The sequence below is a fragment of the Medicago truncatula genome, chromosome 6, assembly GCF_003473485.1.
Source record: "Medicago truncatula cultivar Jemalong A17 chromosome 6, MtrunA17r5.0-ANR, whole genome shotgun sequence".
Classification (NCBI taxonomy): domain Eukaryota; kingdom Viridiplantae; phylum Streptophyta; class Magnoliopsida; order Fabales; family Fabaceae; genus Medicago; species Medicago truncatula.
Genome location: NC_053047.1, coordinates 15,421,085 through 15,437,353, shown reverse-complemented (window position 1 = coordinate 15,437,353; position 16,269 = coordinate 15,421,085). Strand labels below are relative to the sequence as shown.

Genomic DNA, 16,269 nt, shown 5'->3' with positions numbered 1-16,269 from the left:
TTAAAAATTGAAAAGGCTCAAAACCTTATGTAAGAAAAGAGAATTTCATGAACCTGAATAAGAGCAACAAGTAAGCCAAAGTCCTATCATGCTGAGAAGGTGAACTCAACAACAAACTCTTCCCATCCAAAATAGTTGGAATAACAACACACTGTATCTCACTTGGCACAAACTCTCCAATCTCTTCCATAACCTCAATCAGCTCATCACTCATACCCAACTCCTTAAAGCCACCAACCACCATAGTACCATTTTTCAAACCATTTTGAATCATTTTCTCATCATTAGTATCATCAAAACTTGAATTTAAAACTGAATTTGATGACCCTTTGAGTTTTCTTTGTTTGAACTGTTGGAGAATGAGTGAATCTCTTTCAGAGTTGGAAAATGTTGAGAAAGAAGAAGTTGGTGGTAGTGATTTTGAGAGTGGTTGGTGATGATTTTGAATTTGAGATTGTAGAGATGAAAATGAGAGGCTTAGAAGCTTTGTGATTCTTCTTTTCATGGCTTCTCTTTGTGATTTTTGGTTTTGAGGAAAGAGGGAACAGAGGTTGAGGTTTCGGAGCTGCTGCCAAGGTTTTGTGTTTTTTTTTTCGTCAAAAAAAATGTTTATGTCTTTTTTTTTTAGTTTGATTCTGTTGGGTTTGTTTGGTTGGACAAAATGAACCATTTCCATGGAATTACACTTTCTAAGAAATGTTGCTTACACTCTACATCTTCACTCTGCACTCCCCTTTTTGTCAATTTTTTTTCTCCAAAATTAGACGAAACTTTTTTATTTTAAATATGTATTCGTTTTTATTTGTTAATACGAATATATGAGACTTTTCCCTAAATAAAATTAGATATCAGACTTTAAACAATGAATCATTGTATTGAGAGATATAAAATGGTAGCTTTGAATGATGTATTTCAAGTAATAATAAAAACAATTCTTTGTTTTTTAACAAATGAGATATATTATAAATAAAATTGATTCATCCTGCAGGCTTGCACAAGTCGTGCAAAAGATAAACCAACCAAGAATATTTACAAAATCATAGTGCCAGAAATATGAAAGCACTAACAAAACAGGCAAAAAAAAATTACACGTGGACACTCATACAAAGGAGAGAATGTTTCCACCGTTCATGATAACTATAGCTAAAAGTCACATGTTTTAATTTCAGCCGCAAGAATGAGTTTAGTTTAACTTTTTCAACTAGAATAGAAGAATTAGAAGCCGTATTTTGGAAGACATGATTATCCCTTTCCTTCCAAAGTACTCAAACAGAAGCAAACCAAATTATTCTCAGGAAGGAATGAGTGAATCTAGGCAAACCCGCCATATTAGTAAACTGAAGGAAATGATGTCGAATGTCACCTGATAAAACCGAAGAAATACCCAATCAGTGTCACACATGAGACCAAAGAGAACCGAATATGTCGCATCCTAAAAACAAATGTGTTGGCGTTTCCGAGTCCCCGCACCCTGACACACACGCCGTATAATTAGGCTGAAGGACATGCCGCCACACCAAATTGTCTTTAGTAGGATGTCTGTTTCGAAGGAGGCACCACACAAACAGAGACACCTTTGAAGGAATATACTTATGTCAGACGTTGTCAACAAGAGTCCTATCCATGAATAGGATCTAACAACCACCTCCAAGTATCATGAACTTTTCCTGCAAAACAACGTTATGAAGTAACACAGAACACTCCCTCACACTCTCCTCCTCCCATGCTAACAATCGGGGACGCAACACCCACCCCTTCCTCCATCCGCCCATCCTAACTTCGACAACTCCTCCACCAAACACTCCTTATTCACAGCCAAATAAAAAAATCAGGAAAATTTAAGACTCAACGGAATTTCTCCTACCCAATTGTCATGCCAAAATAAAATATTCCTTCCATCACCGACTAACCGACAGATGTTATCATCAAACCACCTCCCAACAGCCTCACACACCCCCTCACAGATCCTACTCAACGACCACCAGCAAGAAGAACAATGGCTGCCCCCTCCTTCAACCGCCCCCCACCTCACCGTATCGAGCTTTTAGAACTCGGTACAACAACCCCTCATTATAAAAACAACTCTTTTAATACTCTCATTGTTTTAAAAAAGAATACAAACCATTCTCCATTCAAAAATCTTTTACCTTATTTTGATTAGGTAAAATTATATAAATTATAAAATGATTTCAGAAAGTAAACATAAACTAAATGTTTGTATACGGTACAAAATTATTAATTGTTTTTCTCCGATTATATTATTTAATTAATATCTTATACATCTCTTATAATTCAAATATATATTTTTTACAAACAATTCAAATATATTTTAATATGTGTAGTAGTAAAAGTGAGACACAAGAGTAAATAATATAAATAATAGAAGAAAATTGTACAATTCCTTATGCTTTTCGTATGATTCTTAACTTTTTTAACAATATAAAAATAAGTTTTTCTCCTAAATAATATTGTTCCACTTTTATTTGTTTATAAATTTTTGTTTTTTTAATACGTATGAAATGATAAAATAGACCATCATTGTATGATAGAAATAGCAAGTCTTTTCAATGTATTTTTTTTTAAAATAAAGTTAAATTTAATAGGAACATTACATAATACATGCATGAACTGAAGTTTGAATTTCAAACATCTATTAATAATTTTAAAGGTGAATTTTAAATACTATGCTACTTGATAATATATAATATATATATATATATATATATTATATATATATTTTTAATACAGTAACTCTACCATCTTAATCTTAGGCCATGTAAGTTTTAGTGATTTGAGTCATCTAATCTAAAGTGAACAAAGTGCAGAATGAAAGAATATCATCAATAACTACATAACACACTTCATGACCGTACAAAGTAAAGGAAGTTTTACTAATTTGAGTCCTTCATTGTTATATCAATAACTATGGTGGAAAAAAAAATTATAAATCAGACTGAACTGTTGAAAAGAACTGAACTTAAAAAAAAAATCAAATTATTACTAACAATACTGAAAGTGAACTAAATTAATTACGTTTGATTCAGTTTCGTTCATGATTTATTAGTTTTTTTTTTTTTTTTTTTTTTTTTTTTTTTTTAATATTTAAATTTAAAAAAAAAAAAAAAAAAAAAAAAAAAAAAAAAAAAAAAAAAAAAAAATTAATCGTTTAGTTTTAAATTTGTTTTCTTTTTTTTTTAATCTCCCCCCCACATTTTCGATTAGTATATTTTTTTTTTTTATTTTTAACAATATTACTAATTTCAAGTATCTTTTTGTAAATTTTTTTAAAATTTGATATAGTTACTTATGTAATGCCATTTTTATATTTTTTTTTTAAAACAATAATTAATATTAATATAAGCTACTATTATTGGAGTTGAAAAAACATATATAATCAAATAAAATGTATTAAATGACATAATGTTTTCTTAGACATTATATTTTGATTTAAATTATATCAATTTATTTATATTTTCCTTCACTCTTGTTTTTAACTTATTCCTTCATTTGTCAAACAATTAAACTCACCCTATTAATCACATCATCCCTTATTTCATTTAAAATACATATTTTTCCCATTTTGAGCCTATTTTGATGTATATATGCATGTATTTTTCCAAATTCAAATTAATAGTTAGTTTTAATATTTAACTATTAATTGTTTGTTTTAAGAAAAAATAATATAAATTTTAAGTTTGGGAGCATTTGCACATAAATGCAAAACTTCAGGGGGTATTTGTAAAACGTCATGTTCACTAACAGAAAAATTGACGGAGGGGTAAATTGACTAACGTTGTGAAATTTCAGGGGTAATTGAAGTTTTGTTAATTTCAGGGGGGAAATTGATGAAACTTACAATTTCAGAGGAAAATTGACTATTTACTAATGCGAAATTCAATTCCCTCTCTCACCTCCATATTTGAAAAGTTAAGCGCCAAACATAGAAACCTATTTCTCCCCCAAAATTTCAATTCTCACACAACAATGGCGTCTTCAACACTGTTTATCGCTCTTCAATGCTTCAATTGCTCCACCATGCAGGTCTCTCTCTCTCTCTCTCTCTCTCTCTCTCTCTCTCTCTCTCTCTCCCTCTCTTCCAATCCCTAATTCATTAAATTCAGGTAAAGCAAAAGAAGAAAAGCAGCAACAAATGGAACTGCGTTGTGTGCAATCAAAACAATCTGTTCGCAAAATCTTCGCTCAAGGTTACAAAGCTAAGGACATTCGCTCTTTCGTTCAATCCGTCAATATGTCCAGAAAGTCCATTGAAGAAGATGATCAACAGCAGTGGCTCCTCGCCGGAACCCTAAATCCTACACCAGAGGAACATGTTCGCGGAGAATATGAATTTCCAGCTGATTTCAACAATAAGAAGAACTGTACTACTGATTGGAGTGTGTATCTCGATAATGACGATCATCGTGCTACTGAGAGAGACGAACAACAACAACATGGTTATTTACTTTTTACTTTTTTAATTTCAATTATATAATTAATTGTTATAGAATTTTAGTGTTTGATAATAATTAAATTGAAGTAAAACTTGAAGTATGCTTCTGTGAAGGATTGACACATATACATACACACCCACATTTCTGATTGAAGGCGTGTCCGACACTGGCATGGCACAACACTAACACATATGATTACATTCAATTATTTATTTTTCAAATAATTATCAGTGTCGACGTGTCATTGTCGTGTTCGGTGCCCGTGTACACATGCGAAGCATTGACACATACATACACCTGACTACGTAACACCAACGCGTGTTGTTGACACAGACATGACTCATGTGATTGCATTCAATAATTTTATTTTTCAGACAATTATCAGTGTCCATGGGTCAGCGTAGTGTCATGTCTGGCGTCCGTGTAATTGTAAGCGATTCATACCTGACATGACAATAACACTCACATCTAGACATCATAATAATTTGTGAAAATTGAAGTGCTTGAGTATAACAATGTGTTGTTATTGGACACTAACATGTGTCAGAGTCAGACACCAAACATGGCTTAAATTTGTAATTTTGGTGCTACATAGCAGGCACCTCACACGACACAAACATTCACATGTAGACATCGGTACTAATTTGTGAAAATTGAAGTGATTGAATATAACTGTGTGCAGAACTGTTGTGTCAATATTAGACTGGCACGTGTCAGATACACCTTCGATTTGTAGTGTCGGTGCAACATAGATATACACACATGAATTAGTTATAACATGATCACGTAGTTTATTGTTTTGACAATTGTAGATTGATTGGATTTGGATATTGGTTATCATGTCATGTGAGTTGAGTTGAGCATGATGGTTTAATTTTAGGATCAATTATGCAATATACATAGAACTACAGGAGTATATAGCAATCCGTTACTATGCTCAACACATTAATAATAATCAAAGTTGTTTAAAGTGTTTGGGATTTGATTAGCTGATGTTGAAAGTGATCACTGATTTCACACTGTTTTGATTTATGAAGTGAGTGATTGTGTTATTCTTGACTGCAACAAATGATTGTCCTGAACATGAAGTGTATGATTTAGTCATGGATTGAGCCGACAGAAGATGATATAGAATGGTCATAGACTTTAGTTTATCAGTTTAGGGTAACTATAATACTGTATGAAAAGGTAACACTAATAATGTAGGATATGGCAAATAGTTCATTTTCACAGCTTTAGGTTGCTTTTGTTTTGATAAGTAGTGCTGGTTTTGATACATTTTGGATCGATTGAATTGAACAGAAGATGACTTTGAGCCATTGGTCGTGACTGAGTTGCCCAATGGCATGCTCAAGAAGCGCAAATCGGTGGATAATTCAACTCCAAGATGTGGCAGGCGTTTTAAAAGCCCACTGTTCCAAAACTCTGAAGGTGTATATTCCTTATTTCTTATGTCAGCGGTAATCAGTAATTCAAATTTTTCTATTAGTTTTGATGATGCTAAGAATAGAAAACAACAGATTTTACCAATTGTAGTTAGTTAATGAGAGAGACAAAATGAAAGTAAAATCATTGCATTTGTTAGTTTGTTATGCAATTTGATCTACTTGAGCTTCAGTGAAAAACAGAAGCCAAATAACTATATGCTTTTGATGATATTAGAGTTAGGCACTTAGGTTATTATTTGCCGCTGAGAAACCATAGATGCTGCAAACTTTTGACTGAATGGTAGAGCAAACAAATGGCACAAATTGGGTCATATACTTGTAGAAGCACTATAGTATTGCTGAATTTGAATAAACCACTATTTTTCCGATACACAATTGAAAACACTGTCTCAATTCCCAAGCAATACCGAGATAAGTAGATATGCCCCCAAAGCTTAAAAGTAAAAGGTAACTTTCAACAAACAGAGATTTAAACAGATATGCCTCTGAACAACCATTGTGTTCCACATATTTTGTGATCTTTACAAACTAAGTTCCTACCTATATTTGAACTTCCTTCAAGACTACTTGGAATTTGATCTTTCCAAATTACTTTGTTTGACACAGTGTTGTCAAATAGAGGCGGTAAATAATAGCAAAATTTAAACAAACCGCTATTGTTTTGTGATAGCTATTTAGTACAAAGTGTTGTCAAATAGCAGCTATAGAGGCTCTATATCATTGTAGTGTGGCGGAATTTCAGCAAACCACTATTTCCTGCGATCTGTGACTGACAACATTGTTTTGATATCATTTACAAATGTATTTTTATCTACATTCTCACATTTGTTTTATGATAACAAATAATCTAATGATAAAAACAATAAATTAGTCTACATGACAATCAGTCTTCTTTAATTTTAACTTTGTCAATATTCATACCAAAGGAACCTGGCTTCACAGTGATACAGAGAACTTTATGCTATATATATAAGTGCAGTATTGTTAACTTAATGAGTGAAAACCTTACTTTATTGATAGCATAATTGAGGCTTCAAGATGATTAAATAAGGAAAACATAAAGCTGTGATCTAGGATCTTATTTAAAATAGAAAAATCTTAACCCAACTAACTTACCATAACATATCTTATCCTCACATTCCTTCCTTTAAACTGATGACGAAAAATAAGTTTATACTAGGTACTGACAGGTACTTCAGATCATAGTAGTCAATACCGCCGCTATAGCGGCCATGCGGTGCGGTGCGGTGCCGGAGCGCTACGCAACAAGCCATAGTGTTGCGGTGTGAGATGGTGGAGCTATAGCGGCGCAACCCTTCGTAGCAGTTTTGCGGTTTAGAACCGCTATTTCATTTTAAGAGAAAATACAAAATTGTCCTTGGTTTAAAAAAAACAAGGGTATTTCTGTAAATCTTCCTCTGCTTTTCTGCTGTTCTGGAAAACTTCTTCACCTCTGCTGTAAATCTTCCTCTACTTTGTCGTGTTTGCTCTGTTATCCTGTTATTTTTTTGTTTAACAATCTCAAAACTCTATTGTCCTGTTACTTTTTTGTTCTAGTTTTCTTTGTTATTATTGATTCCAAACTCGGAATAGGATCATCTCCTGCAGCATATTTGTTCTGCCATCATCCTGCCGCTGATCCAATGGCTGACAAATAAAGTAAATAAATAAAAAAATAAAATATAAAAGAACAGTTTTAAAGAGAGAGAACAAACTTCATTTCTATTTCTTCTTTACACTTCCCTCTCCGTTTTCCCGAACTTCCCATCAATCATGTTTCTTTCTTCATCTTTAAAATCCCTTTATAACCACACACAGTTTATTCATTTGATTCTGAACAAATTCAAAATTAAATAAAAAAACCTAAAATGGTAGAAATATTGAGAAATTATTAATTGAATTGAATAGAGGGAAAAAGGAAGAAGAAGATGCCACTGTTATTGAAGTCAGAAAGAGTGAACAAAGAGAGAGCAGTTGAGAGTGAATTGAATAGTAAATTGCAAAATTATCGGTCATCTCAAAGATTCAGTTGCGGTTTTTGTTTTGTTATTGAACTGCTCTCCATTTTCACAACCCAGATATTTTTGATGCATAATCTATTTCTCCGTTGTGCGCCAACCCGCCGTCGTGAAAACGTTGTGCTCAATGCTCATTCGAAGTCTAACTCATCGCCGATGCACGTGCTTGTAGAAAGAAGAAGAGGTCTGTGCTTGATAATTAATTCTGTTTCTAGATTGTTTATTTTTCTCTTTTTAACCATTGGATTGATCGGACGATGGAAAACAGCCAGGAGAGATGGCAGGAGGTAGTAAACTGGAGAGGATCCGGATCTTCCAAACTCCATTATGCTCTCTCTGTTTCTGTTTGTAGTTTGTACAAACAATCCTCTGTTTTGTTCATATAAAACTCTATTCTGCTCTCTCTGTTTCCTTATTTTTGTTGTTTTTGTTTTTATGAAATAGCCGTCATAGCGCTATGCGCTATCCTGCTACAGCATTTTGGGGTCGGCCGCTACGCTCCGCTATCCGCTATTAACTACTATGCTTCAGACACACCTTTGGTTGTCCAACATATATACATTTTCACTGAGTTTACCAAGAAAAAAGGTAGAATTGTCATCTTGCTGGTATAGCTTTCATTTTTTTATGTGCATTTAGAGCTGTAATCATCCTCACAGTATTGCTACAGGGGTAAATATTTCATTGTAATCCACCACATGCTGGAAAGCCTAGCCCTGCTTTATACTTGTCCACCTTGCTAAGTACATTCAATTTGTTTTGAAATACATTTAACTCCAATCATTAATTTCTTTCGACGATGCTAAGAATAGAAAACAGAAGTCAAATGAACTAAACTCGTTGCCTTGATAATTATCTATGCAATTTGATATACTTGAGCTTCAAGGGAAAAAAAGGTCAAATAACCACATGCTTTTAATGATATCAGAGTTTAATATTATTAAGCTATTATTTGGAACTGAAAAACCACACATACAAATGATCTTTTGACTGAACGGTAGGGAAACCAAATGGAACGAAGTTTGGTGCTCCAGTGATTTTCTTAAGGCAACACAGTGTTAGTGTAGAGGGGTGAGTGGGTGATAGAAATGCTGATGAGCAATTGGGCCTTGACTTTGGTCAAAAGCCCAAAGTATGGAGAGTTTATGAGAGAAAACATAAGAAAGGCATGAAGGGTAATGACGTGGAGGGAATGATGCATGGAACTAGCATTATATAAGGGGTAGTGGAGAGAGAGTCTCTCAGCTGAGTTTTCTGTTAGCAGAACAATTCACATTACATGAATTGTGGGAGCCTAGTGCTTTTGGAGACTGTTAGGTTGTTAACAGTCTTGTTATTTTCTTACAGTTAGTTATTCATCTTTTCATCAATTGTAATTGTTCCTTTTCCATCTCCATAGCCACAATCTCACCGTCTTCGTTCACCGACTCTCCTTCACCCAAAATCAGCACACGCAAAAGTGTTCTGGACATGTGTAAAGTGGGGTGATACGTACCACCACATCTGAAACATAAACCCTTGGCATTTGTGTAGAGGGATGAGTGGGTCAGATAGATCTCTAGGTCGTTTCACAATGCAGAAAATATAAATTTTCTTCCAAATTCTTTTCTTTAAAAAAATACATACATCTTTGTGATATATGTAAGAGAAGAAAGTATACTAAAAGACAAGACCTTACTTTATATATGGGTTGATTGGAATTGACAGTATCTTGATTCACACAGATGCAGGAGAGCCAGTAAAAGATCAGAGAAGAATCACAGTATTGACTGAAAGCAATTCACAGAGAAATAGTATAGTTACATCAGCTAATCAGAGGACTCAGAAATGCAAACAAGCAATCAACACTTCAACCTCCAAATGGAATGATTACTTAGCTGAGGACAACTTAGAACATGGATACAATAAGAGAGGCTTCAACTTCAAGACACTTCAGGTTCATGGAACAGCAATGACATCTTAGAGGCCATAACTGGCGAGCAAAGAGTAGAAGATGATATTCACCCTGATTTTATGTGACTTTTATAAAATCAGGTATTACATAAAAGTGTTTGATTCTGTATAAGTGTACAAATAATCTAACAACTCCACGCATGTTTCTTCTGCTCTCATTTAAATGAATTTCCAATTGTAGGGTTTGGATATGGTATTATACTCGTATTCAAGCTAAATTTGTATTCAAACTATTCTTGCATGAGTAACATTATTACATACATTCTTATCCATCAAATAACTGATGAATCACTTCCAAATCATCATGATGCTAATATTGAAGGATATTTTCAACAAGGAGATTGATTCCCATACCATTGAGTATGAAAGGGACAAGAATCAATGAGTTCTTTAATATAATATATTTCAATATTTTGATCGATCGTGAAGTTACTCTCTATTAAGAATTTGGGACAGTAACATTTATCGAATCGCGTAAATCTTGTGTACAAATTTTCTCCTTCCTTTTCTTTTTAGGCTTAATTGCTATTTTAGTCCCTTACCTAATTTGTTGGTATCACTTTGGTCCATAACTAAAATTTGGTCCATTTTGGTATTTTAACTTTTGCGCCGTTACATGTTTTTACTTGGGTATAATTTTTTCGATAGAATAACATTTTTAAGATCTAGTGTTTCAGCACAGCTGCTACAAAGAAATTCAGAGAACTTCAACTCGAGAATACTCTCTCTATCTCATTATAAGTGTCTTATCTGTAATATTTTCTTGTTTAAAATTAAATGTCACTTTAGAATGCAATTGAAACATTAATTATATTTTGCATTGAAATCATTAAAATGAAATTCATTGCAACATTAAATCAACAAAACTAATTGATTTCTTAAGAACCAGATACAACTCAAACAAGACACTTATAATGAGATAGAGAGAGTATTATGTACTATGCTTTGATTTCTAGCTTATTGGTTTAATATGCATAGTATAATTCTTGGAAATTGCTAATTACTTGTTAGAACCAACAAAGTAGTATAGCAGTAATTGATTGATTCAAAATAATCAGATTTAAATCTGAATGATATCAATTATGCAAAGGACTGATTTATTGTTATGGTTCCGTAACCATATTCAAACAACTTGAACTCATTTTATAGCCGTTTAACGAAGGAAGGCTACTCCGCGTGTTGCGGATTTGCTTGCTGCCACTGCTGCAAGTTTTGCCTCATCCAAAAATGGAATCAAACATACTATGTTTGAAACTCGTAGAAAAAATGATGTAGCGACAGATAATTGAATATTGGATCGTATACTTGACAAAACTTTAGGCATATGCTGTTTTCACAACTATATGATATACATTTGGGCGAATTTTCTTTCACCACAGATTTGGAAACTAATCCACTTGGATTGAATTCCTCAATCTAAATTAGATTCACCTGCAGGAAGAAAAATTAATTCCAAACAAGGGAAAGGGATTCCCAACTAATCATTAATGTAACACATGAAATCCTTAATACAAAAATCCTAATAGAAAAGGGGGAAAATCCTGACAAGTATCCAAAACAACATCTAAGATTATTTCATTCACTAAGTGATTATGAGCATTATCACCAACTGCAGGACCTTGTGAAGCATCACGAAGGAATCGCATAGCCTCAGCAACCTTCATCTTCAGCTCCTCAGGTGACTCGATCAGATGAATGACCTCTGACTGGTCCATTTCCAGCAACATTCTTGTCACCTTTGCAGTCTGAATGGTTGGTGCAAGACGACCCACCAGAGGATGTAAATGTTCTTCCAGCATCTGTTTAACCAACAATACATTATAATATATTGACACAGAAAATCAAAGGTTAACATATAGCTAGCAAATTTTTACATACCCGATGTTGATTTTCTTGAGAAGCAGAAGCCAAAGCTGAAGCAAGCGAGTTGTTAGACAATGGACCGTGATGGTGATTGCCAGTGGAGGTTGCAGCACTCGCAGATGGATCCATCATTGACTTCCGGGATCTAAAGACATACCCACGCCATTTTGATCATTGTATTTAAGCCTTGATTGGGGTTACGAGGTAGCATCTAGATTCAAAAATTAAATTTGTTTTAAATGTTGGGGTTACGAGTTATTTAGTAATATTATTACAAAAAAAAAACTTAGATTTACGGAATAAATACTTGGTTTTTCTTCTGTCGGACTTGCTGGAAGTTACCAGCTGGACGCCCACCCATCGTATTCCCGGATGTCCCTGCCTCTGAAGGTGGTATGGCAGCAAGTAATTTGGAGTAACAAAGCCAGTTCCCACACTGACATGAACTGTGGCTGGAAACTGTATCGTTTGGCTGAGGCGCCATGAGACAAATGTACCTTGCTCATAATAAAATTGTTGCGGAGCAAGTCTTTGTACACTTGAATGGTATCCAGCATTTCCACCCGATACTTGAATTGCAGAAAATGTGCCTGCAATTACACAAGCTTGTGATCTAACTGTTGAATTTGTACAAAATACAATGTAAGAAAGACTAAATTTGTTAAAGATCGAAAACCAAAAAAATGAAAGTAAGCATGTTTCTGAAAGACCATCATATGAACAAAAATAGGAAATTGATAACTTATTACTAAATCAATGCTACAAATAAAAACTACAAAGAAAAATTTATGTTGTATACAAATCAAAATTGTAATTGATTATATCCATATTTAATTACGAGGTCAATTTAAATAATATATTTACAAGATAAAGACAAGTTTTACCTGCAATTGAGCTTTCCTTTCTTCTTTGCGTTGGGCCACAGAAACATATACTGGCTTCTGTCCAATCATCTTCCCATTCATTTCATTGATCTAAAAAAAACATAATACAAATCAAGCATCTCATAAAAAAGGCTGTGCAAAATCTTTTTTAACAAATAACAAACGACATACAGCTTTGCTCGCTTCCTCAGGTGTGTAAAAGCAACAAAACCGACGCCCTTGCTGCGTCCACGAGCATCAGACATTACCTGAAGAAACATATTAAATGCAGTTATACTTTCAGATATTCAAATAATTATGAAGTGAGTAATGACACAAATGCATGTTACACAAACATGGAAGTATATACCTTGCAAGATGTTATTGTTCCAAACTCAGAAAACAGCTCCTTCAGTTTTCTTCATTAAGACTCTTATCAATGTTTTTCAGTATAAATTAGCACCTTGAATTTCTCATATCTTTTTAGCTTTTCTTGCTCAAAGAAAGCTTTCAACTCTGCCTCCCTTTCCGATTTTTCTGAGCCCTCCCGACAAATAAAACCTTCCCATCATTCGTTGTGCTCCCATTCAACTTCTCAACAGCAGTAGCTGCTGAATCTGAGCTTTGGAAATTCACAAACCAAAACTTTAGAGTTACCATTTTCATGTTTCATATCAACACTTGTTATTACACCAAAAGGTTGAAAAGCTGCTTAAGGTCCTCATCAGTGTATGATTCAGAAAGGTTTTTCACATACACATTAGTGAACTTAGGTGATGACCTTTCTTGACGCCGAACAAATACCCTACATAAACTTTCTTATCATTCATCAGCATGCCATCCAACTTTTCAATAGCATTTTTTGCAGACTGATCATTGTCAAATTGAACAAAACCATGTCCCTTAGAATGACCATTGCTATCCATAGCAACCTTACAAGAAAGCACATTTCCAAAAACAGAAAAGTTTCATGCAATGCCTTGTTATCTATTGATGTTTCTAGATTCTTAATGAACAGATTTGCAAATCCAGTTTTACGAATGAGAGGGTCTCGATGAGAAACATAATACGAATGGGCTTTCCGTTCAGAGAACATAGTTCAAACTCTTCATCGCATTAGCAGCTGCAGTACAAATTTTTGAAGTTAAAGAACAAATATAGATAAAACAATGTTTTTATAAATTGAACACATTTTCTTTATTAATAATTCATTGTCATATAATATGCACTTCAATTTCGAACGTAACTCATCATCACAAAATCAGCTTATCAGTTCAATAGACAATATGAGCCTAAACCCACACCTCAACCCAACTTAATTAAGCTGTTACAACTGTTGACAGATTACAGGCTGGCTGCAATTTGGTTTGCCTTAATTAGGGATGGTCGAATTGTAGGGCTTTAATTATAATTTGTGAATATGAATGATATACTTCCCAACTCAACCAATCAGTAACCAAATATAAAATAATACTCTAAACACAGCCTACGCGTCATTGGTAGTCATGTTGCCAAGGTTTATGATATTTCCACAGTCACATTACTATTGCAGAACTGACTACCATTGATGCATAGACTATTGCCAACATTGCAGCCGCATTAGTCGTTTTTGACAACAACTTTCTACCTTACCAAGGATCGCAACAATGATTAAATCATGAATGAGTTGAACATGGTTTCAAAGATAGCCACATCAGAAATTGTGACTAAGATTTTTAATGTTTGCATGTTAGTAACACGGCTCCAATGATTAATAACATTTAAAATAGGGATTGAAGAATCCCGATTACCATGAATAAAAACATAATTTAATTACTGGGTTTTACTCAGAAAAAGGATTTACTTTACTCCTTTGTAATTAGAGTCATAAAATCAATTAAGAATTGCAACAAGTTGGGAAAATCTTAACAACTTTAGTAGTCACGATGCCAAGGTTATGATATTTCCACAATCACTTCATTAACGCAATTGCAGACGTATTACTTGACAACACTTTCAACACAAACAAAGAATTTCTACCACGATTTAAATGACAAATATGAAAGAATCTCAGACACAACCAAACTTTAAAAACTGATTATAAATACTAGGCTTTTACTACTTCAGAAAAAATAATGTACATTAGTAATCATATATAGTCATCAAATTTAATTAAGATTTGCAATAAGTTTTGAAAAACCTAACCTTATCTTTTCTCTCCAAACAAAATAAATTCAATAAGGTATTCAAACAATCAATGCATTCCACCAACAAGAATTATGATCCTCCTCAAAAAAAAAAAAAATTATAATCCAAAGATCCAAAGATTGAATTCAAAAAAACACATAATAAAAGAATGAAACTCGAAATACAAACCATCACGAGCGTTGGAGTAGTTAACATAGCCATATCAAGAGATGACTGGTCATCTGATCTCTGCAAACCCTAACAGAATCACAGGGGCAATCTGGCTGAACAGATCATACAGCTGCGCATCATTTACGTTCCTTGAAGATCACCGACGTACAAAGAAGAATTCTCAAATCTTCCAGCACTGGTCAAGCTGCTGGAACACGATCTTTGGTGATGAAACTATTGCTGCCATTGCTTCAACACTGAACAATGTAACAGTAGAGAACATTTTTATTGTGAATAAAATTAAAAAAAAAAAAACAATAAAGAAAGAGAGTGAGAAGAAAAAAACTTACAGTAAGGAAGAACTGGTTTTCTGGTTTCTTTCACACTGTAAGGATTGGTTTTCTGGTTTTCTTTCAACACTGTAAGGAAGAACTGGTTTTCTTTGGAGTGAATAAGGTTGTGTGATACAAGGATTTTATATGACTATTTGCTGAATCGAATAGCAGCGTTTTATTTTATTTATTTATTTTTTAATTGTGACGCAATTTGACTTGACTTGACTTTGACAAAGTATTATTTTCCTGTATTATTTTGTTTTATTTGCTGCATGTTGAGTTGACCTTCACATAAATGTTAATTGGAAAAAAAACTTTTTGATACACTCACAGATGGAAGCTTCCTAATACACTTATTTTCTAAATCAATTAATTAATGAATATGCTAACTAATACATCCTCCCATACCAACTTGATACGGATACCAGCAACAATTGATACCAGGTATGCGATCTGCAGTTGCTCCAAATTACATCCTGCCATACCAACTTCAGAGGCAAGGTCATCCTGGACACGGGATGGGTATGCGTCCAGTTGGAACTTCCAACAAGTCCAGCAAACCAGTATTTATTCTTGAAGTGTGCGCTTCATTGTTTTGTAAATAAATTTCTAGTAATTGATTCCTCACATTTGGAAAAATTTCATTTTCAATCTAGATGCTACCTCGCAACACCGACCAAGGGTTTATGTGTAATGGTCGAATGGTGTGGATCCATCTGCCGTTTCTGAAGGTCAAACGATAAATCCATCTTTGGCGTCTGCTACTCGGGAAAATCAACACGGTATGTAAAAGTTTACTAGTTATATGTACATCTTTGAATTTTCTTTAAGATTTGCAATATTGTGTTGATTACTATAATTTATTGTTGCCAATATCATGGTACGGTAAATATACTTTCTTTGATTTGTTGGTTGAACAGATGTTGGGTGAAAATTTATATCCTCTTGTGGGTCGTCTTACACCAAACAATCAGACAGCCAAGGTGACAGGAATGTTGTTG

General features: G+C 33.8%; 3 protein-coding genes across 3 annotated transcripts; 1 reads left to right on the top strand and 2 right to left on the bottom strand.

Moving 5' to 3' along the window:
- Nucleotides 1-25: 25 nt before the first annotated feature.
- LOC120575995 (DEAD-box ATP-dependent RNA helicase 39) lies at nucleotides 26-505 on the bottom strand. The gene has a single exon (XM_039826944.1). The coding sequence runs from the start codon at nucleotides 503-505 to the stop codon at nucleotides 26-28; it is 480 nt and encodes a 159-aa protein (XP_039682878.1).
- Nucleotides 506-3,971: 3,466 nt separating this feature from the next.
- Nucleotides 3,972-9,880, top strand: LOC120575994 (uncharacterized). Its single transcript, XM_039826943.1, has 4 exons — nucleotides 3,972-4,041; nucleotides 4,122-4,454; nucleotides 5,754-5,882; nucleotides 9,642-9,880. The coding sequence occupies exons 1-4, from the start codon at nucleotides 4,017-4,019 to the stop codon at nucleotides 9,878-9,880; spliced, it is 726 nt and encodes a 241-aa protein (XP_039682877.1). The 5' UTR covers nucleotides 3,972-4,016.
- A 1,495-nt stretch (nucleotides 9,881-11,375) lies between these two features.
- LOC25496270 (polyadenylate-binding protein 2) lies at nucleotides 11,376-16,017 on the bottom strand. The gene is given in 22 exon segments (XM_039826942.1): nucleotides 11,376-11,669; nucleotides 11,749-11,913; nucleotides 11,915-11,944; nucleotides 12,041-12,099; nucleotides 12,102-12,323; nucleotides 12,410-12,434; nucleotides 12,618-12,707; nucleotides 12,789-12,814; nucleotides 12,817-12,865; nucleotides 12,967-13,133; nucleotides 13,136-13,242; nucleotides 13,244-13,295; nucleotides 13,298-13,399; nucleotides 13,402-13,557; nucleotides 13,560-13,687; nucleotides 13,689-13,719; nucleotides 14,952-14,986; nucleotides 14,988-15,030; nucleotides 15,033-15,086; nucleotides 15,089-15,167; nucleotides 15,677-15,808; nucleotides 15,946-16,017. Coding segments are annotated over 22 exon segments (2,118 nt in total).
- Nucleotides 16,018-16,269: the final 252 nt, after the last annotated feature.

What these genes read in the sequence shown, in the direction of transcription:
- LOC120575994 (XM_039826943.1), top strand. Translation starts at nt 4,017, where the DNA reads ATGCTTCAATTGCTCCACCATGCAG. An exon ending in TCAATTGCTCCACCATGCAG is followed by an intron (nt 4,042 to 4,121) that starts GTCTCTCTCTCT and finishes CATTAAATTCAG; the next exon opens with GTAAAGCAAAAGAAGAAAAG. An exon ending in AGACGAACAACAACAACATG is followed by an intron (nt 4,455 to 5,753) that starts GTTATTTACTTT and finishes TGAATTGAACAG; the next exon opens with AAGATGACTTTGAGCCATTG.
- LOC120575995 (XM_039826944.1), bottom strand. Translation starts at nt 505, where the DNA reads ATGAAAAGAAGAATCACAAAGCTTCTAAGCCTCTCATTTTCATCTCTA.